General features: G+C 36.9%; 1 protein-coding gene across 1 annotated transcript in view; it reads left to right on the forward strand.

Moving 5' to 3' along the window:
• The window catches only part of LOC149079568 (motile sperm domain-containing protein 2-like), a 44,218-nt gene extending 32,675 nt beyond the window's left edge, over window positions 1–11,543 (forward strand). Inside the window, exons 11-15 of the mRNA XM_089240178.1 lie at window positions 3,263–3,362; window positions 5,156–5,252; window positions 7,222–7,348; window positions 7,491–7,593; window positions 9,071–11,543. Of these exons, the coding sequence (XP_089096304.1) occupies window positions 3,263–3,362; window positions 5,156–5,252; window positions 7,222–7,348; window positions 7,491–7,593; window positions 9,071–9,190 (547 nt within the window). The 3' untranslated portion in view covers window positions 9,191–11,543. The remainder of the gene's footprint in view (window positions 1–3,262; window positions 3,363–5,155; window positions 5,253–7,221; window positions 7,349–7,490; window positions 7,594–9,070) is intronic.
• The last annotated feature ends 15,689 nt before the right edge of the window (window positions 11,544–27,232 follow it).

The raw sequence follows: 27,232 nt of genomic DNA on the forward strand, positions 1-27,232 counted from the left end.
CAAAATTATATCGCCAAAATGCATGATGAAATTTCCTACATGTGTAAGCGAAAGAGGGTTCTCATACTAGGGGATTTCAATTACCCGGGTATTGATTGGGAGAACCTTTCATCTGGAAATCAGTATGAAAGAGATTCTTAAGTTGGTGCTCGAAAATTTTTTGTATCAGCATGTATCAGAAGCCACTAGGGGTACTGCTATTTTGGATTTAGTTCTTACTAGTTCTGAGGATCAAGTTGAACATGTTTCGGTGGGGGAAGAGTTTTCTTCCAGTGATCATCGTATCGTCAGATTTCTCTGTAACTTTTCCTCGGGTAAGGTTGATAACAAAAGACTGGTTCCTTGTTTTCGGAGAACTAACTTTGATGTTTTGCGAAGAAGGTTAGCGGAAGTTTTCAAAGACCGGTTGGAATCAGTAGGGGTGGTAAGTCAATGGGAAGAATTTAGTACGAAGCTGTCCTCTGTTTTGCACGACGTCATACCCTTTGTTCGAAAAAAGCGTGTTTGTACATCACACCCTCTATGGTTCACGGATAGCGTGCGGATCCTTTATCTTGAAAAGAAAAGAGCATTCAGAGAGTATAAAAGTGGACGAGGTGACCTATCATTGTTTACTGATAAAAGAAGACTGTTGAAGAAAGCGATAAGGGATAGTAAAAAGCAAGTTGAATCTAGGTTGGCAGATAACATTGGCTCTGACCCAAAAGCATTTTTTCGATACGTCAATAATGGATGTAAGGGGACAGTTGGCCCCCTCTCGATAGGAGGCTCAAAAGTAGAGAGCAATGTAGGCATGTGTAGTGCTTTCAATGACTTTTTCGCGTCGGTTTTTAATGGAGATAATGATATTCGATATACGGGTGTTGCATGGGGTAATAAAACGCTCAACGATATTCAAGTGGAAGACGTGGAGGTCCTAAATCTTCTAAGAAATGTATGTGCAAGCAAAGCACCAGGACCAGATGATATCTATCCCAGGGTTCTCAGGGAAGGTGCTAATGAATTGTTGGGGCCAGTCGCACAGATATACAGGAGTAGTGTTGCTGAGGGTATCGTCCCGAGAGATTGGAAACTGGCTAACGTTGTTCCGATATTTAAGAAGGGTAGTAGAGAAGTGGTGTCTAATTATCGTCCAGTGAGTTTGACGAGCTCCCTCTCGAAAATTTTGGAAATTATCATCAAAAGGCAGTTTGTGAAGTGGATAGACGAGAATAATGTATTGTCGGATAATCAGCATGGGTTCAGGAAGGGGAAGTCATGTGTAACTAACCTCCTTTGCTTCTATGATTACGTGACTAAGGCTTTGGGTAAGAGCAAAAATGTCGACGTTGTTTACCTTGATTTCCAGAAGGCATTCGATCGGGTCCAACATGGCAAACTCTTGAAGCGTTTACACGAGATTGGAATAGGGGGCAACTTGCTGAATTGGATAGAATCGTGGTTAAGAGATAGGTCGCAACGAGTTATGGTGAACGGGGAATTCTCTGGTTGGACAGACGTCACAAGTGGAGTTCCTCAGGGAAGTGTCCTTGGCCCCATACTTTTTTCACTTTTTATCGATAAACTCGATCAGGGTATCGATGGAATTACTAGCAAATTCGAGATGATGTGAAGCTAATGGGGGTAATCGGGAATGAAAGCGATAGGGAGTTGCTCCAGACCAACTTAAACAAGATTGCAGCATGGGCAAATGAATGGAGCATGACGTTTAGCGTAGATAAGTGCATGGTCGCTCATTTTGGTTCGAACAACCCACGGTTCTCTTACGAGTTGAATGGTGTCACTATCCCGGATGCAACTAGAGTCACCGATTTGGGAATTCTCATTGACGAGCGACTTAAGTTTTCTGAACATTGTTCAGCGGTTGTCAAAAAATCGAATAGAATGTTTGGTCTCATTTTCAAAAAGGTCTCTTCGCGTTCTCCTAAAGTCATTCTTCCGCTTTTTCGAGGCTTAGTTCGTCCTGGACTGGAGTATGCTGTAAGGTTTTGGAGACCATACCTACAGAGGGACATAGACTTGGTTGAAGGGGTGCAGAGAAGAGCTACGCGTGTCCTTATTGGCACACAGGGCTTGAGTTATGAAGAAAGACTTCATTTTTTGAATATGTTTACATTGGATGAACGCAGGTGTCGAGGAGATATGATCGAAGTGTTCAAAATTTTCAATGGGATGGATAGGATGGACCATGAACTTTTAGTACACCGCCAATCGACTGCTTTTACAAGGGGACACCAGTATCGATTGGTGAGGGACAATGCAAGGTTATGGTGTCGCAGGGAATTTTTCTCCAATAGGGTTGTTAATAAATGGAATAGCTTACCCCCGGAGGTAGTAAATTGTAACACAATTGACACGTTTAAAAAGAAATACGATAAACATGTTGGGGTAAATCGAGAAGCTATCCATTCTTAGAATAAGACAACCATAAGTATTCTTTATGGGCATTGTATAATATTTTATCATGTGTATATATTGTTTGTAATTTGTGTTAATTGCATTTTTAATTGGGTTGCTGTATTTTTGAAACATATGACAACCATATTTTTATGGGCATCTTTTTATCAGCCACCTCGTTAGGCATTTTGCCTGTTGTGGTGTTGTATTTGTATTTGTATAACATTCATCATTCAAAATTACGGTATAGGTGGGAAAACAAAACAAAGAGAGCAGTTGGATATATAGGCCTATTCTAGGTTTTGTGACTCTGATGTAACATTCAATTTGCCTCTGTATTTTTAGAACATTCCAAGGCATAAACAATGTTTACAAAGAGCTAAGAATGAAAGTGCTTAATTTGTCAAAAATAATCTTGCTGGCGTTGAATAGTAAAATGTAAACTAATCCCTTTGAAAAAGGATGGACAGCGCAGTAATATCATCTGGTTCACCTTGACTTATTTACATTGGACCTTGTAAGATACACATTTTGCACTGGGATTTTGGAAGTGGTCTCAAAGGAGCGTCGCTCTTAAAAAACTTTTCTTCTTAATTGGTCGTACATCAAATAGGAAAGTTTACAGTATGGACTTTGGAGCTCCTAAAAAAATATATATATACGAGTATGAATGTAATATAGATATTGTGAAGAAAGACTAAAAAATTATCTTTAATTGCTTGTGTGATGTTTTGTCCAAAACTGTTTTTGTTATTACCATGTCATTTCTGTCACTGCTTTTTAACTTAATTTAACATTAATTTTTTTATAAAACTTTGCAGTATAAATTTCCTACTAATTTTGTTTTTTTTCTTTTTTGCTTTAGTCCTGCTCAAGATTTGATATTCTTTCCCCCATCAAAGAATGAGACATCAGAAGTGTCTATAAAGTTGACTTGTGTATCTGACAAGAACATTACATATAAGGTATCTTTTTTTATTTGGCAGCAACTATCAGTTTCTGTAGAAATTTCATTCTTTAGTTGATTTTAATTGATCATCACAATAATATTAATTACATAAAACTTAATCATTTCAGCTAGAATTAGAGTAACTGCATCAGATATCTTTGGAACACTCTAAATTTAAGGCAGGGTGCACAATAGGCCGATACAATAAGCAACAAAACCTGCAACATAGGTTGGTTGAAAAACCTGAAATTCAGGTTTTTTAATGAATGTGTGTCAGGTTGCAGGTTGTATCGTTTATTGTATTGGTCCCTTGTGTGCTCCACCTTATGAAACATGCAATCCAAATAGACAGGGTGAACGTCACCTGTTCTGCCAAACAAAATGGGGTGATAGACTAGCCCAAGTGGAACATAAAACACCCTACCAACCCTTCCTATCTCAAACTGTTTTCGAGTTATGGTAGATAATCAATTATAGAAGACAAATGTCTCAAGTCTGAGAAAACCTGAATTCTAAAAGACTTATATGCGAACTAAGTAAATATGTAGAAAGAGCGGAAAAAAATTCTTATAGGGTGACACCATTTCCATCAAAATATTTCAATTTATTGGCAAGCTACAAGCAATGAATGATTGATAAAGTTCAAAATTGAATTGTTGCCAAAATTTTAAATTGCCAATCTGCAAACACTCTTCTAGGTACAATTGGCCAAATTTACCAAAAACTTATCAGTTTCATCAGCTTTAGAAAGAGCCTTCAATAAACCAAATTAGTGTTCTGGTTCAGGAGAAATTTAGCCTTTTATTTGCAATATATCACTGAAATCAGCATTCCTCAAAGTAAACACCCTAAGAATTTTGGCGACAATTCGATTTTCTACTTGGTTAATCTATCAGCACTTGTAGCTCGCCATTAAATCCAGATATCCTGATTTAGGTAGTCTCACCTTATAGGGCTTTTTCTGCAAAATCAAATTGTTGCCAAAATCTGTATCTGCCAATTCCGAATTTCCATCAAATATCTACTTCGACTGATTTCATTGATGTATTGCCAACAAAAAACTAAGTTTCTCTTGAACCAGGAAACCAATTCGGTTTTCTGTAGGCTCATTCAGAAGCTGATGCAATGGACAAGGTTTTGGTAAGTTTTATCGATTAGATCTAGAAGGGTGTTTGAGGAATTGATAAACAATTTTGGCGACAATTCAGTTATGAACTTTTTCAATCTTTCTGCGTGTAGCTCTCCATTTAATCCAGACATACTTATAGGATTTCCTCTGCTCTTTTCAAAAATGTACTTGGCTTGCATGTAGGTTTCTCAGAAACTTCACAAATTTGGGATTTTTCAGACACAACATTTAGAATTTTTTCCCTATAATCGGTTATTCACTGTAGCTTGAAAGCAGAGAAATGACAAGGTTGTTACGAGTGTTTCATGTTGTACTTGGGCTCTTCTATCACCCCCTTTTGTTTGGCAGAACAGGTCACATTCACCCTGTATATTACTGTGATTGAATATCATTATACTCTGTACTTCAGATCTTGAAAGTTACTACTCATTAATGTTTTAATAAAAATGTTATGAAATGCGTGTTGCTAACTACATGCCAGCAAGAATGTGGCCCATTACATTTTTCCCTTTCTGCCTTCAAACAAATGACAAGTTGTTATATTGCTTTTGAATCAATCAATTTTTGCAATTAATGTGAATATATATGCTTTAACTTCATCTCCTAGGCACATAAGGTTGACGCATTTACAAACTGATATTCAATTAATCTGTATGTTAATAGTTTTTTTTTCTTCAAAGGTAAAAACGAATAACATAGAAAGTTACAGAGTGAAACCTTCAATAGGTATCATAGAGCCTAACAATTCCATAGATATATCTGTGTTTCTTGTGCAAGGTTTGTATATTGATAATAACTTCTTTATATTAACTGTATTTTTTTCTTAAAAGATCAAATATATTTAAGATAAAAAATATCCGATCTATTTGGTTAATGTAAAGAGTATTAATACCAGGACTTATATAATCACGTGTCTAGACACTTATTTAGATTGGTGGTTCTCAATCTTTGGGGGAATTGCAGCTTTCTCTCACATTTATCAAATGCTTGATATGTGCCACAGGCAAAAAATATGTGTGTAAATTGTTTGAACACAATCCTACTAAACATTGAATAGGTGCACATCAACGTTCTTGGCTCAATGCTCTATCTTTTAACAGTCATAGACCTGCAACACAAATTCTGAAAACCACTGTGATCTAACAAGGAAAGTGTCCCAAGGTGTCTTCCTCAAAGTACATTCATATCTCACCCAGAAACACACAAAAACAAAAATAGTGACGAAGTGTAATTATTAAAGGGTTTTTTTTTTCCAAACTGAGCACAACTCCGGTCTACTGCCTTGGGCAGTTATTTAGTACCTAGTGAGTTATGCCGGAGGTGTAAGTTTGTGTACCAGTCCGAGTGCATATTTAGTGTTGTGTTTGATTTTTCGGTGCTGCCATCTATATTTCAGAAGTGAAGTGTAATGACTGAATACTTGTACTGTTTGTAGGCCTGCTGCTCTCTGTGGCGAGACTTTTTAACTGGGAGATTGGCTCGCATTTGTGCCTCAAAGTTGGAAACCACAGAATTATTAAAGCTCATTCATTCAACCCGTGCATTTTCTGGTCTATCGCCATAGGCAATTTACTACCGATTGAGTTGTGCCGGAAGTATGAATGCCCCCCCCCCCCCCCAAATTCCCTGGGCCATGAAAGTGATTGTATACTAAATGTACATTACACAATTATTAAAGCTGCAAAAAAGTTAGTAAAAATAACAGTTTCTCATACTTACTTCGCAATATCTATAAACTTCTTTTCACTCTCACACCCAGCTCTTTTTCTTTCTTCTTTCTTTGTGTTGTACCTGATCATGTGTTGTCTGAATGATGTCACGCTAAGACTCTAGTGTTTCAGGATTTTTAAGTTAGTTCTAGGCTTCGATTGACATTCAAAATGTTAGTGCGTCACCCGGTTAACACGTCACTCCGCTTACCGGGTCACTTTTTGTAAGTGCCAAGCAGGAATTGGCACAGCTATGGCTTACTCCGCTTACTAAGTCATATTTTTGCTTTCCCAAGAGTGACTCATTAACGAGGTTTGACTTTATTCACATTTTTTTAAAGTGACCCATAATAATTCCACCATTTGTTTGTTTTTAAAAAAAAATATTTTCAATGATATTAAAATGTGTAAAAACAGTGGCAATTTTTTCAGAAATTTTTGAAGACGTCACCTTCGAACCCATTCGTTGTGAGTACTTCAGCAAAAAAATAAGGGCGAGTTACAGCAAAACATCTGAAAACCCCTGGTGTAAGAAATAAGTTAATTTAATCAGGGGCTTTTTCCGTACTTTTCTGTGGGATCCTGTGTTTTTGTGAAATGTTAATTGATATATCTTCCTTAATTTTGTGCAAAATAAAGCAATCTAGTTAATTTTGAACAAAAGACCTGTCTAATTTGTGGTTTCAGTAATTTGTATTGATAAAGAATAATTCTCCAATATCATTTCCATCGTGGCATTGCCAGAGGTCTGAATCCACTCGGGTGAATGACTAATATCCTGGAAGGGACAGCCCATGCCTTGTCTGGTCTGTATCGCCTTAATTTGTGTCTGTTTTTTAGATCGGAACTGGTTAAAAATGGTACCCAAGTTCTAGGGGACAGACAGGCCCCTGGCGATGCTACTGTAGAATGGATGTGGATATTTGTTGGAACTTATTTTTATATAATAATTATAGTTTTATTTCTCCAAAGAAGGGAAAAACTTGGCAATCAATACTTTTTTCTGACGGAACTTTTTTTTTTTTCAATGTTGACAGGCCACCAGCCTCTTCCATCAGATAAATTTTTAATAATGGGCATGGAACTTACAGATGACAGCACATCCATGCCCAGCTTGAGTCATCTGTGGAGAACGGCTTCCCCAGACTTGATGGCTGATCACAAGTAATGAAAAAATTTTATGTAATTAAATGGAAACCGAAATTTTTTTAATAGAAATTTTTATATTTTTTAGCAATTCTGTATTACTATTTAGACTTCTGTCTATGATTATTTTAATTCTCATATACATAACTAATTATTTTAGGTTGAGATGTGTAGTCGGTGTACCAGAATCAGAGAAACGTTATTCAAAATTGGACACTACGCTTCAGAATATTAGTGCCTCACTGTCAAAATTGGAACAAAAGGTAATTTATATATATATACAGATTGCAGAAATCCATAAATAGTTTCAAAATTAAAAAAAATTGAAGGAATTGGTATATTTGAATGTGGTTTGGAAAAAAGTTATTCTAACGATAAAATAGGGTGTTTTTTTTTGGTGCAGAAAAAAATAGTTCAAATTTTGTCAAATACAAATCACTGGAAGTATGCAAATCAGTGTCCTATAAAATTCAGGGTGTACGATTAACGACTCATTTCTGAATTTTGCTGTTATTGATGCTTTTATATATAAGGTTTCATTGGGATGTTGACATTGGTGAATTAAGTGCTATCTGTGAAGTTGTTTTACCTTTGCCATGAATGACTGGCTGAAGCTTTACAAATGTTTTGGATTAAGTATGGATACCCACTTTACTTTAAAGTATGGTCACAAAGGCGATTTATCATACCTATGGGGGCCATAGATTTGGTTGAAGGGGTACAGAGAAGATCTACATGTGTTCTCATTGGCACACGTGGCTTGAGTTATGAAGAGAGACTTCATTTTTTAATATGTTTACATTTGATGAACGCGGGTGTCGGGGAGACATGATCGAAGTGTTCAAAATTTTCAGCGGGATGGACCATGAATTATTAGTACACTGGCAATTGACTACTTTTACAAGGAGACACCAGTATCGATTGGTAAGGGACAATGCAAGGTTATGGTGTCGCAGGGAATTTTTCTCTAATAGGGTTGTTAATAAATGGAATAGCTTACCTTCAGAGGTAGTAAATTGTAACACAATTGTCACGTTTAAAAAGAAATATTATAACATGTTGGAGTAAATCAAGCTATTATCTGTACCAGACAACCATAAGTATACTTTATGAGCATTGTATAATATTTCATCATGTATATATATTGTTTGTAATTGCATTTTTAATTGGGTTGCTGTATTTTTTAAAATATATAACATCCATATTTATTATGGGCATCTTTTTCTCAGCCTCCTCGTTGGGCATTTTGCCTGTTGGGGCATTGTATTTGTATAAACAAAGGTTCAGTTCCAATCTGTCCTGTCTGACAGTTTTCTCACACCCTCTATCGACTAAAAATTTGAACAATTTTTTTCAGTTGGGGAGAGTTCAATTGCCCCTACCAGAAGCCAAATAATTTGGGGGGAAATTTGTCTGTCAAGTAATATAAGGGGCAATCCTACAACATGGCACCTCCTAACACATTTCCCGAAATCTGAGTCTGCTAACAGTATGCCTAAAAACTGTGAACAATGTGTTACAACAATTGGTTGCTGGTATCATTTGCGTATTGTTACTAAACAGCTGTCATTAATTGAGGTAAGTACATCAGCGTAGCATGTGCCATTGGTGCAAGCACTGCTCTGAAAAGTTTCAGCATGCATTTGCTGAATCACTACATCAGACAATGTGACAGAATTCCTATATAAATTGCTTTCAAATACCGGTTGTAACAAATTCATTGTTTTGTTTTATTTTCAGGTTGAATCTCTAGAAGCCATGCAGAGATCATCGGCTAAGCTAGAGAAAATCTCGATGGTTCTTATTGCATTCCTCGTAATTGGGTTCCACATTTTTTGCACGATATTTTACACACATTAAATCTGTATGGCTTAGCTGGTCTAAGCCACATTCTTCTGCGCTCATTCCAAAACAACTAGAGCCTATTAATGACACAGTGTACATCTCGAGAGTGAATTTTACATCAACATATTCTTTTCTGATTACATGTTCTTCTCTGAAATGGAGTTATAAAACTGCTAAATCGCTGAATGCTTTTCACATTATTTCAGTGTGGAATTGACACGTACGTTAATTATAGCAATACTCAGAAACGTCATGATCTTTATTGTTTATAGAAGTCCCTGATTTTTTATTTCTTTTTTTTGGGAGCAATATGACATTATAAGCAAGAATTGTGTACTTTTTTGCTTTTAAAGTGTTAACCAAGTTGATTTTTTTTGTGTTATTTTGCCCGTTCGTGCAAGCAGTTTGAGTTAATGCTCAGAATTTTTGTATGATGTTTGCAATACTATGATGCTTTTCGTTCTAAATTTTTAAATGTTTATTCGATATTATGGTTTTGTTACAAGTATTATTATTATAATATGCTGTTTTGTATGCATTCATTTACTTAACACTATAGCAGATTAGTTTCTGAAAATTTCACCTAAAGTAAATGATTTTCGCAAAAGATTCCAGGTCCAATGATTTTGTCTACATTTATGGTAGGCATCTCCAGTGGTGATGAAGTGATCTCTTGTGTTTGTCCAAAGATGACATAAAATTTAAGTTGTCAGTTCTAGACAGCTAAGGAGATCAGTTTATATCACGTTTGACGATTAATTAAACAAAGTGTGCAGTATGAATCCTTCCCATATAGAAATTACTAAAGTCCTCAGTTTTCCTAGAATAGCGAGATTGTTAAATCTCCAGTCCTTGCTAGGCCGCTAAGGAGATCATTTTGTTTTTACTGAATATTCCTAATGAAGAATTCCTGAATTCTCTCTTCAGCTTTCCAGAGATGATGTAAGTCAACAGTTCTCTCAGGCAACTGAGAAGATCACTTTTAATGAAGTGATCCCTTCAGCAGTCTGGAGACAACTGAAATCCTTGGTCTTTCCTGGGCAGCTGAAGAGATCACTTTGTTATGCTTGAAGATGGCTGAGCAGGTGATCTCCTTGCCTGTATGGAAATGATTTAAGCGCTCAGTCATTCCTGTGCAGCTGAAGTGCTGACTTGCTTGGACATCTTCAGTCACAACAGTAATCTCAGATGTCTGAAGATGATGGCAGTCATTCCTGGGCAGATGAGATCACTTTGCTGTGAATATATATTGGTGATGAAGTGGTCTCCTTGATTGTACAGGAATGACAAGTCTGTTTCCCTTGAACAGCAAGATTACCTTGTCATGATTGAAGGTGTCTAATGATGTGATCTTTTCAGCTATCTGGGAATGGCCTGATGCCCTCGGTCGTGCACTGGCAGCTCAGGAAATAACTTTGTCATGACAAAATATGTCTAATGCAGTGATTTTTCCTCTGCTGTCCAGAGAAGATGTAAGTTCTCTTTCGTTTCTGGACAGCATTTCTGTCTGAGAACAGCAGATGTCCACAGTCATCCCGGTTCAGCTGAGGGGATCACTTGGTTTTTACTGAAGAGGTCTAATGAAGTGATGATCTCCTCTGCTGTCTAGAGATGATGGAAGTCTTTCAGTCTTCCTTGGACAGCTAAGAAACACGTCCAATGTAGATGAGATGATGAAATATTTGGAACAATTTCATCTGGATCACAGCTCTGTGTCCCATAGGCTTCCACTGATCATACCTGCCATTTAAGTCTGCATTCCTTTAAATGCTTTCCATTCTGGCAAAATATCTGTGTGGAGAATTTTCATAATTTTGTCAAATATTTTAAGATAAGGCTATGCTTAATATCTTCTGTTCAGAATGTATATTGTTACAACTGTTTAAAAAAAAGTGTGTACCTATTTCAGGAAATGCATCTTAAATGATCAGTGATAAGTATAACAGTATTCTTCCGTCTTTGATACACTTGTATACTATAGCGATAAGAGACTTAATTGAGTTTTCTGTTAGTTTCCCCCATGGCGCGTTTTGTTTTTCTCTATCTGTTTTATACGTGTAGTATATTATCGGCATGTAATTATTTTCATATATTTTTCTCTATCCTGTACAGTGGAATTTATACATTTGTTATTCGCTTTTCAAGAAAGGAATAACACAATCTTTTCATTTGTATATACATGTATGTATAATATTGCGATGAAAGGTATACCTTTTTTCCTTCTTTGTAATTTTTATAATTTCATATGCAAATGATCTCCTCCTCGAAATCTTAAGTGTGAACTGAAACACTTCTTAAATTCTTAGTGTTTACTGGGGGGGAGGAGAAAGTTTTTTTACACATCAATAAAGATTATTTTTGCAGTTGACTGTAGTATTTTTTTGCTTTAGTGTGTGGTTTATACACATTACAGTTCATTTCCGAAGTCTGTACGTCAGCAACTGGTTGATCACTTTAAGAAGCGCCCAATGACTAAAGTCTGGGCAATGTGCATAAGGGCTGACCACTTGTCAAAGACAGCACTGGACTTCAGATTTGAAAGATAACATGTTACAGTAAATGTGATAAATCGATTGTTAAGCATGCATAATAACTGGTTATTATGCATGCTTAACAATCATCTTGGTAAATTTTTATAAATTTATCACTTTTGCCAGTTATTATGCATAATATCCAAGCGTCGGTAAATGTTATAAATACTAAAAAAGATTTTCACCTTTGTCAGAGATTATGCATAATGTACTAAGGCATCGTTGCTAAATTTGATAAATACTAAAATGGTTATCACTTTTACCGGCAATTATGCATAATAACCAGTGTCATTGATAAATACTTGCAATTTATCGCCTTTATCTGTGATTATGCATAATACCTTATTGGTGAATTTGATAAATATGTGAAAAAAAAATTCCAACTGAGTCTAGTGTGTGTGTGAGGAATATAGTCTGACCCCGATATAACGATGCTATAAATGTATGAATTTCATGTATAATAGATCAAAAGGCGATTTATCATGTTTACCAACGATGCAACACTTGGATCAAAATCACATGTAAAAGCGATAATTTTTTAGTACTTATTAAATTTACCAACAACTCTCTTGGATACTATGCATAATCGCAGTGAAAGTGATAAATTTAGGGGAATTAATTACTCACCAAAATGCTCAGCCATTATGCTGAGGATAAAACTGGATTTTTATCACACTTATCATTTGCATCTAATCTTCAGCAGTTGCCAAATTATGGTATTGTTTTCATTTTTGTCTTGTCAGTTTGTACGCAAGGGACAAAAGTTTATGTAAGCAGATTTCAAGCATGCTTACGTAAACGTGGAATAAATTTTCAAACAAGTTCTGTGTTTCCTTTCCTCTGTACTCATCATCGCGAAGCTTTGTTGCAACCCTATATTTATTTTTTCTTGGTTTTTTATATACCCTGATATAGTGATTTTTCCCCCTATATATAGCTTATAAGAAAAAGAACAGGTAGGTAGAGAGTGAAAAAAAAATCTTTGTGCCTACCTTATAAGGATCCATGCCCCCTTTGAGCCCCCCCCCCCCCCACAAATAATTTCTGGATAAACAACGCAATGCATCTTCCCTCTGCGTACACGCTTGAATCCCGTATATACGGTAAGCCCAGCAACCTTCGGCTCCCCCCCCCCCCACAATGTTTCATGTCGGCGCCTCTGATTTTTTGTATTTCATGTATCTATTATACTGTTTTATTCTCATTTTTTTTCTTTCTTTTTCCCGTTTTTCTAACATGCGGTTAGGTTAGGACAAGGTTGTCATATTTATCGCCGATTCGTCAAATAAAGCGCATCCAAATTTCTTGCCAATTGCTTGTAAGTGAAGGAATTATGAAGGAGGAGTCTTTGTAGGCTACTGTTTGACGCGATTGTTGATTGGCACGGTTTGCGATCTAATGAATACAATAAAGAAACCAATAGTATCATCAATTTTGTTTGCTAGTGTAAGTGTTGTGCCCGAGTGACATGGTGGTGGTTGTTGTCAGGGTCCCGGGTTCGAACCACAGGGAGGATATAGATAAGATATTTTCCCTAACGAATTCGAGGCGACCACCGATAGACAGCGCCTTCACTTCCAATCTATCTCACTAATGGCAGTAAATTGCGATATGGCTAGAGTTGGTGTTTGGTGAAGTAGTATAAGTGTTGAGCTGGGCAAAGAGTTCTTTAACCAGCTTTGGTGCGACAAATGCTTTTCGCCAAGAGTTTAGATATAGAAACGGTAACCCAATGTCCAACAAAGTTACCATAACATTCTCGAGAAAGGACTCTGATTAGTCAGGCGTGAACAGGATCGCAACTAAGAAGGGGGGATCTGTGTGGCGCTGGATCCGAGGGATGCAAATTTCACCCTTTGACCTACTTTTCAACATTACAATTGGGCGTGAAAATGCATGCTTGCCCAAGCATCTAGTTGCGGCCCTGAGTGCGAAGACTTTTTTTTTTCTCATCAAGGTCTAGTCCATATGAGTTGGTGAATGAGCTAACAAATAAGCGTGTGAGTGAGTAACCGCACGATTGACCATATGAATGAACAAATGAATATGTGATTGAGTAACTATGAGTGGAGTGGGTGAGTTACCATACATTTACGAGTAACTCGCTCATTTACTCACTTTCATTTGCTAACCTGCTCTCTCATCAAGTCCCTGACTTAATTTGATCATCTTTCACTTACATGCTGATGCACTCACTCCCTATGACGCTGTGCCTGGGAATTGTTGGCGATTAATTTTCTGCACACGCTCATCGTAGGGGATGGTCAGATTTAGAATTTCGTTCAGATTAGGATCGTCAGAACTGAAAAACGTTCACTTTAACTACCAGTTTCTCACTTATGATTTCATACATAGGTAGCAACAGTTTTTTTCCCGGAAACATACAATTTACAATACAATTGTCCATAGCTAACAACTAGCACCGAAATTTACTTGCGAATCGTTGGTCCTAAAAAATATACCTACTTCCAATTAGAAAAAGTATCCAAATAACGTGTAGTACTCAGATATGTCATCCATGTTGCTAGGGGTTGTATAGTCGTTAAAATAAGGAAATTAACTTCTTATATATGCTCACCTGTGCTCAAAAACCCAATTAGAAAATTGTTATCCTGTCTCTCAGTTATCCTGTCTGAGGTCAACAAAAGAAATCCCACGTTTCTAAGTGAAATATTCGCCGAGATATTTGAATTAAAAAAATTGAGAAAAAAAACGGCACAAAAACTAACGGAAAATGCATTTTTTTCTCCGCATTTATGCTGCTTTTCAGAATTTTTCTCCATTTGTTGAATTCCAATATCTCAGTGAACATTACACTTTGAAACGTGGAATTTCTATTGTTGACCTCAGGATAGGCAGGGAAACTGCTTTCTTATTGGGTTTTTGAGCACAGGATGGCCATATAAGAAGTTAATTTTTTTTATTTTAATAACTATATAGCTACAAATTCTTGCAATGTAAATGACGTATCTGGGTTTTACACGTCATTTGAATATATTTTTTTAATTGGAAGTATATCTTTGGGATCAACGATTCGCAAGTAAATTTCGGTGCCAGCTGTTAGCTATGCACCCTATGTATTGTCCGAGTTGGGGGTATAGTCAGCAACGAAAAAGGCAAACGCAATTCACTTAGAAATGCTTAAGATACCAAAAAAAACAATAATACTACAGGGTGTTTCAAAAAGAATCATCCGATTTAAAAAAAATCATAACTATTCAGCTTTTAATCCGTTTTGATTGAATAATGTATAGGTAAAAAGAGGGAAGTCTCGAGTTTCACGCAGTTGCCGACAGGTAGCACTAACGCTCTTTCCTTCGGCCACCACTTCAGTGTTTGTCAAGATGGCGATTGCACAACAGAAATCGTTTTGTGTTCAAAAGCTTCGCGAAGTGTGAGTCCGTAACAACTGTTCATCGTGCTTTTCGTCGACAATACCCTGGTGTTGAACTTCCTACCGCTCAAAGCATTAGGCGATGGTATAAGCAATAAACAATTCCGTGACACGGGTTGTTTGTGCAAAGGGAAATCCCCTGGCAGTCCCCGCATGCCAGACGAAAATGTGGAGCGCATCCGACAGAGTTTCGCACGTGCAGTCTACAGAAATCCACTCGCAGTGGATGCAAACATACTCGCAAAAGTTTGGGAAGAATTTGACTACCGTATAGACATATGGCGTGCATCCCAAGGTGGACGTATTGAGCACCTTTAATTTGGTTTGTGAAAAAAAAAAACTTTATGATTAGCCATGTAACATAAAATTAATCTTAAATGTCTATGTGGTCAATATTTTTCGTAATATACGCATTTCAAATCGGGTGATTCTTTTGAAACACCCTGTTCTTTACCAAATACCAACTCCGGCCATATTGATATATTGCAATTTATAGCGAGTTGGAAATCAAGGCGCCATCTAACGGTGGTTGCCTCATGCTCGTTAGGGAAAAAATCTCTATTCTTCTCCCGGTTCGAATCTGGGACCTGCCGGCAACATTCACGGTGGTAGACGAGCATTTTACCACCATTCGAGCGTTAAATAATAATTGGAGCAGTAACTGGAACATTACAAAAAGAGGAAAAAAAAATTAAAATTAATGAAAAAATTATTGTCAAGTTCAAAATTGCCGAAAATCAAGAGTAAATGAAAAAAATAATTTCAGAATTACTGGGGAAAAAAATGCAGAATTAATGGAAGAAGTTGTATAATATGAAAATTCAGGAACTAAATAATTGTTGCAGAATTAATAATCTAGCATTGATGGATGATAGAGAGAAGGGACTAATTTCTCGTAATTAATGAAAGAAAAAATTTAATAATTTCAAAACTAGAAGAAATGAAGGATAGGGTGCAAAAAAAAAAAAGTGATTTTAGAATTTCATTAAAATTCTGAATAAAAAAATCTTTTTTCTTAATTTTTTAAAAGTCCAGAATTAGTTAATGGTGTTTTCGCAGAATGGAAATTATTTCAAATTAATAAAAGAAAAAGTTATTTCTGAATTAATGGATATTCAGAATAAAAAAAATGTCAGAATTGTTTTTGAAAGAAAAAAATTTCAGAATTAATGAAAGGAAAATCATTTTTTTTCAAAGCCATAAAAAGTCCAGATTTATATTAAGACAATAATTTCAGAATTATGGCTATCATTAGCCATAATTTCGGAATGAATGAAATAATTTTAGAATGCGTGAAATAATTTTAGAATGCGTGAAAAAGTTATGAAAAAAAATAATTTAAGAATTAAAAATTTTTAGTAAAAAGAAATTAAGGAGTTAATTAAATTCAGAATAAAAGAAATTACGCCAGAGTTATTCAAAATTTCCAATTTTTTGAGGAATAGTAATTTCAGAAATAATAGAAGAAAAGTAATTTCAGAAATAATAGAAGAAAAGTAATTTCAGAAATAATAGAAGAAAAGTAATTTCAGAAATAATAGAAGAAAAGTAATTTCAGAAATAATAGAAGAAAAGTAATTTCAGAAATAATAGAAGAAAAGTAATTTCAGAATTTAAAATCCAGAATAAATTAAAAAGTTATCTAAGAATATATAAAAATCCGAAATTAATGAAGGCAATAATTTTTCAGAATTAATGAAAGGAAAATAATTTCAAAGCTAATAATTCTAGAATCAATGAAAGAAATAATTTCTGAATTAATGAAAATTCGTAATAAATTAAATTTCTGAATTAATGAAAATTCGTAATAAATTAAATTTCTGAATTAATGAAATTCGTAATAAATGAAATTTCTGAATTAATGAAAATTCGTAATAAATGAAATTTCTGAATTAATGAAAATTCGTAATAAATTAAATTTCTGAATTAATGAAAATTCGTAATAAATGAAATTTCTGAATTAATGAAAAATTAATAAAAGAAAAGCAATTTCATTATTCGATGAAATAAATAATTACAGAATTGGAAGAAATGAAGAGAATTTGTGAAAATAATTTCAGAATCAAGGCAATAATTCAGAATTATGGCTTTCATTAGCCATAATTTCAGAATGAATGAAATAATATTAGAATTTATGAAAAAATTAAATAATAAATTTTTGTAATTAAATAATTACAAAAATAATGGAAATTATATATCAAAAATAATAAAAATTAATGAAAATTCAGAATTAATAAAAATTTAGAATAAAAGAAATGATAGCGGAATGAATGAAAATTCAGAATTTAAGAAATAATTTCGAAATTATTGAAAATTCAGAATGAATGAAAGCAATAATTTCAGAATTAACGATAGCAGAATTTAATGAAAATTCTGAATAAAAGTAATAATTTAAAAATTAATTGAAATTTTCAGAATGAAAGAGTTTCACAATGAAGAAAATAATTTTTAGGATTAATAAAATTTCAGAATGAAAGGAATCATTTCAGAACTATTCAAAATCCAGAATTAATGAAGGCAGTTATTTCAGGAATTAATGAAAGAAAAAAAAAAACAATTTCTTAATCAATAGAATAAAATTGAAAAATTATAAGTAATGAATAGGCGGGAAAAAAAACGGTTGCAGAATTAATGAAACTGCAGAATAAAAAAATAATTACAAAATTAATGGAAATTCAGAATTAATACAAATTCAGAATAAAAGAAATGATTGCCGTATGAAATTATTGATTTCATTAAATCAATAATTTCAGAATTAATGAAATCAATAATTTCAGAATTAATGAAATCAATAATTTCAGAATTAATGAAATCAATAATTTCAGAATTAATGAAATCAATAATTTCAGAATTAATGAAATCAATAATTTCAGAATTAATGAAATCAATAATTTCAGAATTAATGAAATCAATAATTTTAGAATTAATGAAAGCAATAATTTCAGAATTAATGAAATAATTTCACAATTTAATGAAAAACCAGAATTTAATGGAAGTCTTCAATAATTTGGGGACCGGGCTCCATTTTTGGTCGGCCCACCCGTTAATACGCCACCGCCCAGGTTAGACACTAGAGTGCACTTTCGCAGTCGGTGACGACGAGGTCACCTTCGGCGATGTCGTTGGCAGTCTTCTGGAAGAGATGCTGCTTCTTGCAGTTGGTCTGGAAATCCGGGTTCTTCATCGATACGGGACGCCCGTTGCTGTCACCGACCTCCTTCCATTCCGACACGGCCTGCTGGTACGACGGAGGCGAGAAATCCGTACTGTACCTGCGGTTCGCGATCAGAGCCGCTGGTGGACGTTGTGGCAACTTCTCATCATCAAAGTTGTTATTGGTGGCGGTGGTGGTCCCACGACGGAAAGTACGCAGAACAGGAGGCAAGATGACTTTACCACCAGCAGCACCACTTTTGAACGATTCCTCGGGATTCGCTTGGGACGACAACGACACAGACAGCACCGCGCTCGAAACCCGTCTCAGAGCCGTGTTCAACGTCGACTTCAAACTTCTCTGGGGCTTGTGCAGGTCAACGACGATCGAACCGCACACCACGGAATGTCGACGACGGCCGGCGTCGGTGGTGTTGTCGGTACCACCAGCACCACTGGTCGCGTCGGTGTCAGGCGTGAAATCCAGAAGCGTGTCCAACGAATCGGACGATAGCCGACGGAATGTTGCGGTCTTGCTGCAGCGTCCGTCGTTCGTCATCGTCGTTTGATAGGATGAAGAGGACGATGACTGGTCGTTATCGCTTGAGGTGCTCGAACTCACGGCTCGCTGCCGCACCAGGCGGTGTCGCAACATGGTTTCATTCGTTTTTATTCGATCGAATAATGTTTTCTCTTATTAGCATTCGTGCGGCGAACGTCGGGGCTCAGAGAAGAATAAAAAAAAAGCGTTATTCTGTGGAATAAAGTCCACGCTGTCGTCATCAATAAATGGGATTACTACAAAGTGATGGCGTCAGGGGATTTCTCTCAGAAACACCGACGTAAGGTTTCACACCATTTCTGCTACACGTACCGTACCACGTGCTCGCTATTCCGGAAAAGAAATCAATTAATGCGCAAGGTACACTGAAAAGACCGAATTACTATTCACGCTCACGGGTAGGAGTATGCGAATCATCGGGATTAGCATATTTCCAATCGAATGATGGCTTCCAGCTGACGCTGGCAATGGACTGGGTTGACCAACCCTATGGAGGGAAAAGGGGAGCAATCGTTTGCCCAGAATTTCCTGAAAAGGTGTCCTAAAAGCCCACAAGATTTTTCTTATTGGCCCACCAATAAAAAAAAGTGAAAACGGTATCTAATGTTCTGGGATCTGATGTTCTGGAAACCTCTGCTAAGAGTATCTACCAATCAGGACCCTCGGTGGGTTCAGGCAAATTTACAGCATACTCTCGAAGTTTTCAACTAGATCTCGTTTTGGTGAGCCGCCCCTCTTCCCCCCCCCCCACTTCTTTTGAGGCCCACGGATGGGCCCAAGCATTAAGACGGTACTGCTGTACATACAAGCTGCATAACAGGGCGTATACCACTTTACTGGCGAGCCATTAGTCTTAGAGACATACCCAACTAGAAAAAGTATCCAAATCACGTGTCCAGCTCAGATATGTCATTCATGTTGTAAGGGGTTGTATAGTTATAAAATAAAAACAACAAGTTTTTATACCGTTCCCCCCGTGTGCCAAAGAACCCAATTAAGAAGTTGTTGCTCGGCCTTTCCCGATGCCAACTAAAATAATTTCACGTTTCTAAGTGCAATATTCACCGAGACATGAGAATTCGAAAAATTGAGGAAATATTTGAAAAAAAAGCGTTAAATGCGGGTAAAATGTTTAATGCTGTTTTTTTCCCCCAAGCTTTCCAGTGGTTAGGGTGCTACCTTCTGACTGTGCAGGTCTGGGTTCGAATCCCGGATCGGGCATGGATGCCTACTAACACGAACAAATTCCCTGGACAGATCGTAACGATCGCTTGGGAATACGTGCTGATCACGTTATTATAAAAATAAAAAATATCTCAGTGAATATTGCACATAGAAACGTTGAATTTTATCGTTGGAGACCGGGAAACACAACTTTCCAATTGGGTTTTGGGGCACAGGGTGTCCGTATAAAAAGTTAACTTCTCATTTTGATAATTATGCAACCCCTGGCAACACATGAATCAAATATCTGAAGTACTATTCGGGTACTTTTTCCAACTGGAAGTATTCCTCTAGGACCAATGGTTCGCCAGTAAAATGCCATAAGCCCTATATCGTATTTTTATACGATATCCACACCCCCCCCCCCCCCGTCCTCCCCGTCCTCTAACTTCCAATAAGAGAGTTGTTGCTCTTTCTCTTCTGAGCCCAACAAACAAATTACATGATTTTAACTGCTTAATACCCTGAGATATTTCAAAAATGGGAGACAGGTACGGGCTTGGGAGAATTTTGCGGCCCAATGCAAAAACCATTTTTGGGGCTCCCTATGAAACTTTTTCATGTAGTTGCTCCCCGACTTACAAACTTTTCGTGTTACGGAAGTAAATCTTGAAGGGGAATTTTTTTTTTCTATTACTCTCATTTTTTCATTATTTCAGGAACGCGTTGATGGTCTGGATCGTAATCAAACACGGTCCATTGAGAGGGAACGGCATTTAAATTAATTTTACAAAATTCATAAATTATTAATAATAATTAGCGCGTGGTCCACCTGCTGACACTTCATCGTGGCTCGAACCGTATTGATCAGACATGAAGTTTTGTCATACTTTTAAAGCGCTTCATCATCTCTTTATCAAATATACGTTGTAATTCGATAACTTTGATCATTTTTCGAATTTTTTATTGCTGTTTTTGTTTAATTAATGTAAATTAATAAAAGTAAAGAAATCAAGCACCGGAATTCCATGACCCCCACAAAAGTAGGGCCGACAGGCAAGATCCGTAATAGAGAGAGAGATGCGTAATAGCATCATAGGCCCCGAGCCAAGGGATTTTTTGGAGGCCCTACCTGAAAAATTCTCGAAAAATTCAACTACGTCTCGTTTTTCTGAGGCACCTCTTCTCTCGAGGACCTTCGGGCATTGCCCGGGGGGGGGGGGGAAGCATGCGTTAAGACGGCACTGCCTAAGGTTCGCACCAGGCGTCCTCCTTTTTCAGTTTTGAATCTGGTCACCTTATCTGAAGAGCACATAATCCGTGTCTTCACTTATTTGTTCGATCATCCATATTGTCCGAATGTTTTTGTACAAAGAAATAATTATTTTTTCTACATAAAATCGATTATCGCAAATGTACGAATTTTGTTACCGAAATTTTCGTCCCATAAAAAAATTTTATGCCAAAAAATAACAAAGAACTCTTCCTATCTCTCTTTCATCATCGCATGAGTTGCCTGAAATTTCGAGATTAAATGGCAGCACCAGGGCCGGTCTTAGACCTAGTGGCACCCGGTGCAAAACAGTAGTCAGCCCCCTCCCAGGCGTGAATCCAGAGTGATGTGTCAGAGGAGGCAATTTTTGCTAGTAATACTGTCCCGTAAAATACGGGACAGATTCATTCTACGATATCATTAGACTCTTGGTGTGGTGATCGTCCTCATTCCCCCCCCCCCCCACACCTCTTGCTTGGATATTAAGGAATGAAGAAGTCAGAAAAGCTTCTTCTAGAACGGGATTACTGCTATTTAACTAGTAAACACGCATAAAACCACAACTTTTTTGATTTAATTATGAGATTTAAAAACATTAAAAAAGCAAAACGTCGCACATTTACGCAGGATATTCATCACAAAGGATCTATCTTCATCATACTTATTTTAATCATGCTAAAACACCGGACCCTGCAACTTCGGCGGTGCCCCGAGCCGATTTGGAAGGGGGGGGGGGGCTTGTAACTCCTTTTTCTGAGCATAACCATTTCAAGGAGACAGAAAAATTGGGTGACCAAGGGTGATTCCTCGATTATTTTATTTTTCACTGCACAACAAAAGAGAAAGAAATTGTTTCTTCCCCTCCAAATCTCCTGCATGGATGAACGAAAAGAGCTCGAGAGAGAGAGAGAGAGAGAGAGCGTGTATTTTTATCTGCCCAAATCGCTATGTACTGTACGTATATAGGTGCACTGCCCATCGATACCTTTCTTTTCGAAAAATAACCGTAATATTATATACACACAAACTTTCAATTTTTTCTCATCTCGGTCATTTTTCATGTATATATTTCGGTTATTTTTGTATATTTAGTTATTTTTTAAATAAGTATCTTAAAGATATTTTTCTAGTAATGTATATTTAACGCGTTTCGGTGCCCTTCTCATTTTGCACCGGGCGCACTGCCCCAAGACCGCCCCTGGGCAGCACCAATAGTATATAAATCAAGCCTCCGGAGAGAGTATGACGTCAGCGGTCTCCGCCTTGGCAGTACTGTGAGAACGGTGTCCCCCAACATCTTTCGTTGGAACATCATGTGACTCGGTGAAAGAAAACACGACACCCCCCCCCCGTTATTTTCTTATGGCATATAAATAGGAGTTTAAAACAATAAATGAAAAAATAATTTCAGCTTGGACGAGATAATTCCAAAATTAATGAAAGTTATAATTTCAGCATTAAAAAAAAGATAATGTCAGCATTATTGGAAGAAAATATTCTATAATTAATGTAAGAGATAATTACAGCATTGATAAAAGTGATAATTCCAAAATTAATGAAATATATAATAATAAAATTAATGAAAGAGATAATAATAAAATTAATGAAAGAGATAATAATAAAATTAATGAAAGAAATAATAATAAAATATTAATGGAAGGAATAATAAAGTTAATGAAAGAGATAATTCCATAATTAATGAGATATAATTTCAGAATCAATGACAGAAATAATTCCTGCATTAATAAAAGAAATAATTTCAGCATTAATGGAAGAAACAAATCCAGAATTGATGAAAGAAATAATAATTAATAATGGAAATAATTCCAGAATTAATGAAAGAAAATACAGAATTGATGAAGGAAAATCCAGAATTGATGAAGGAAAATCCAGAATTGATGAAGGAAAATCCAGAATTGATGAAGGAAAATCCAGAATTGATGAAGGAAAATCCAGAATTGATGAAGGAAAATTCAAGCAATTATGAAAGAAATTATTCCACATTAATGAAATAAATGATTCTCCAGTATTAATGAAATAAATGATTCTCCAGTATTAATGAAATAAATAACTTAATCTTTTTTCATCTCTCTTTAGATGAGTTCTTCTCTCTATCCTTTTTTTAAATCTGCAAAACCCAATATTTAGAGACCGAACTGTACATTTCTATGGACAAATCGACAGGCGGGAAGTTTGTTTTCACCGAGTCACGTGATTTCTTTGCATTTGATGTCGCTGCAGTCGCGGTAGCTGGATGCTCCCGCCAGTAATATATAATCTCTGTCGTCTGCTTTTCTCCAGGTTACTTGTCATGGCGAAATTTTTATCTCGCCAATATGCGATACTTGCTTATATGTGGTAGCTGTGTTAGAATAGCTCTATGTGGCGTCATAGCATCTTGTGACGTCACGAAAATGTAGCAAAAGTCGATTTTACAATTAAATGAGAACTAATGAATTGAAATTGATTTATTATAAGTGCTAGATAATTAATAATAAGTTATATTTATTATAAATGTTATTATTAACAATTGTAATTAATAATTTATACTATAATAATAAGAAATACAAATTAACATCCGCTGTGGTGGTCGAGTGGTTATAGTGACGGACTCGCGATGCGAGGATCCGGGTTCGAACACCACAGTGGTGGTTGGCTGAAGTTGGTTTTCTGTGGTTCGCAACTTCAAGGCGCAAATACGTGCCGATCTCCCCGTTAAAAAGTCTCGCCACAGAGAGCAACAGTCCTACAACGATAAATCATTCAATCATAACACTTCACTCATAGTTAGAAAAACTGATGGCAGCACTACACATAACAAGCATTACAGAGAAACAAAAAACTTCACGTCAGGTTTCACTACACGTACACGCACATTCCCGCATGTACCGATTCGTTGGGGCCTTCAAAAAATGGTTCGGGGATCCATGATGTTCTTAAGTCAGCCACCTCGTTGGGCAATTTGCCTGTTGTGGCGTTGTATTTGTATTACTAAGTAGTATTATTATAATAATAATTATTTTGATGTATATAACCTATGTTATATTTATAGTCAGTAATTATAAGTTATTACAGTTATTAATTACTTCATTGGACTGTTGGTACGTTCCTTTCGTCGGGTTTTAACCTTACTGAATTACAGATCTCTTGGTGCTGTTGGAATAAAGTCAATATTTGCCCAGGGCGACTGAGCGTAGCGAGGGAGCTGTGCCCCGCGACCCCCACGCCCGAAGGAAGCGGATATATCCGCGTTACTTGTTGGTCGATTTTCTTGCTACAGGGGTTTTCTATAGGTATCATGGTCATTTTATCAAGAATGACCATGAATGATCATCTTGCTTGAACCAATCAAGCAAGAAAATCGACCAACAAGTAACGCAGGGCACTTCGCTTGCGCCGCGGATATATCCGCTTCCCGCTGGCTACGCTCGGTCGCCCTGGGTAAATATTGACTTTGTTCCAACAGCACCAAGAGATCTGTAATCCAATAAGGATAAAACCCGACGAAAGGAGAAAATAATCTTTAAAAATTCTTTACGGATCGGTGCGAACCTTTTCGTGGGCCATACGAAGTACAGCCTACAGATGTCAGAGCATGCAATATTATTTGTACTTAAAGATATAGGTATAGATGCATTTATTAATGACCTTTATACTGTCTTTTTAGAATATTTATTTCATTAAATAATAATTAATGTTATTACGTAATAAATTAATAACCTTTATTTTGTTTTCTTTAGAATATTTATTTCATTAAATAGTAATTAATGTTATTATGTAATAAATTAATGTTATTCATATTAATCAAGTGACGTCACAGTCTGGCCAATCGCTGTCGTGGTTATTAGGCGTCTTAGTGGTTATAAATACCATCAAATACAGCAAAATTCATGTATTTGATTCGTCAAAGCCGCACAGGTGGTCAAGGGCGTCCGAATTCCAGATGTCAACAAAAAACAAACATGGCGCCCCGGTGGAAGAATATATAGCCAGATTAAAACGCTCATATTGCCTTTAATTTAAATTCATCACTTCAATAAAAGATTATTCATCATAAAATTGATGAAAGGTAATTATATATAACAATTAAAGTTAGTTTCAGTGTGTGGCATGATCAAAAACTGATAATTTAGTGAATATCATGGCTTCATGTCTTATTAGGGTTACCATAGCTATAATTCTTGAGGAATTATGGGTAATATGAAACTCGCCAAACTTGTTACAGAGATTTCGCCAAGTTAGCAGGAAACCTGATTATGGAAATATAGCCAACCTTCATCCTGTGGTCGGCTTTGACCGATTCCCCACATACATGTCTAACATTCGTCGTTAGTACGCAACCGAGCCAAGACGTTCTATTTCAGCTTTGCCCGTGGTGTCCATTGCTCTCCGCTGTCTCAAAGGTATATTTTAATTATGTAATAGAAATATTATAAAATAATTTTAATGACCTTAAATATTAAAATCGCATGTGGCACCTATTATGTAAACATATTTAGTCAATCATTTTTTTTCTCGTGGGAAGAGAGGCCCCCCCCCCTTTCATTCAGGGCAACTAACCCTTGAGCAATGGCCACACTCGTGCCCATTGTGCCACTCCTGTGCCGTGTGCAAGAATTCTAATTCAGGCCCATTCTGGGTCCCCTTACAAGTAGGCCCTGTGTGCATACGCTTGCCTAGTTACGGCCCTAGCTATAGGCGTGCAGTTATTCAAAATGGGGGGGGGGGGGCTCAGTTTCATTATAACGAAACCTCGTTAGTTGGGACGCTCATGCAGGTCAAAACGACGTATAAATGCGAAAATGTTTTGGAATGACCACTCTCCTTCTCCAGCCATAGCCCCCCCCTTTTTTTTTTTAAAGAATTTAATAGTTTTAATTCAAAATCGTTGGTTTCTATTTCTGTGAAAAAAAATGGTGGTAGGTTGTGTGTCGTGGCAAGGCTGAAAGTTTCGATATGAACACTTTCTTTGTGCCTTGAACCCATGGCCCCACAAGGGGTGGGCTGACAAGGCTCCAGCCCTGGGGCCCCGGGAGGATTTTAATATTTTTTTTTTGTTTTTTCACGCTATAGATTCATCATAAAGGGGGCCCCGTGAAAGCTCCCAGCCCAGGGGCCTGCTTCAGGATGTGGAGGGGGCCCCCCATCCCCATGCTTGAACCTCGTTGTCGGTACTTTCTTTCTTTCAAAAAGAACACGCGGACCAGGCTCTATCGGATTTAGCCAATTTTAGCCATTGCTCCTGTGAAGGGGCGGGACCGTGTCAGAGAAAGCTATTTAAACCAGAGTAGTACCCAGGGCCGCAACTAGACGCTTGGTTAGTCGGGGCAAGTACGCTCCCCGGATATTTTGGCGCCTCTTTATAATGCTGAAGAGGAGGTTAGATGATAAAATTTGTGCCCCCTCTGGCCTACTATTTCACCAAACACCAACTCTGGACATATCGCTATATTGCAATTTACTGCCATTAGTGAGATGGGTTGGAAGTGAAGGCGCTGTCTATCGGTGGTCGCCTCGAGTTCGTTAGGAAAAATATCTTATCTATATTCTCCCTTGGGTTCGAACCCGGGACCCAGACAACAACCTTCGCGATAGTAGACGAGCATCTTACCACCATGCCACTCTTGCCTGCCTAGCGCACCGGACCACCCTGCTCCCTTTAGTTGTGGCCCTGGTAGTACCATTTTTAGATTTGTCGTTTAAAATGCCTATCATTGGCTTATATTTGCATTGCGAAGCCGGGCCTTTCACTTACACAAAAGAGATTTACCAGTCCACGTGCTTCCAAGTGTTTAGAACAGCGGTTCTCAACCGGCGCTTCGCGGAGCCCAAGGGCTCCTTGTAAACTCTCCAGAGGCTCCTCGGCCGCTCGAGAAAAATTAAAAAAAATAATTGTAAATAGTGTTAAAAAATTGACCTACGGGGCTCCGCGAGTCAAAAAAAGGTTGAGAACCGCTGGTTTAGAACGACTGACTTACGA

Source organism: Pholcus phalangioides, unplaced genomic scaffold (assembly GCF_987345545.1).
Source record: "Pholcus phalangioides strain wild (caught in Gottingen) unplaced genomic scaffold, Ppha-v1.0 ptg000012l_1, whole genome shotgun sequence".
Classification (NCBI taxonomy): domain Eukaryota; kingdom Metazoa; phylum Arthropoda; class Arachnida; order Araneae; family Pholcidae; genus Pholcus; species Pholcus phalangioides.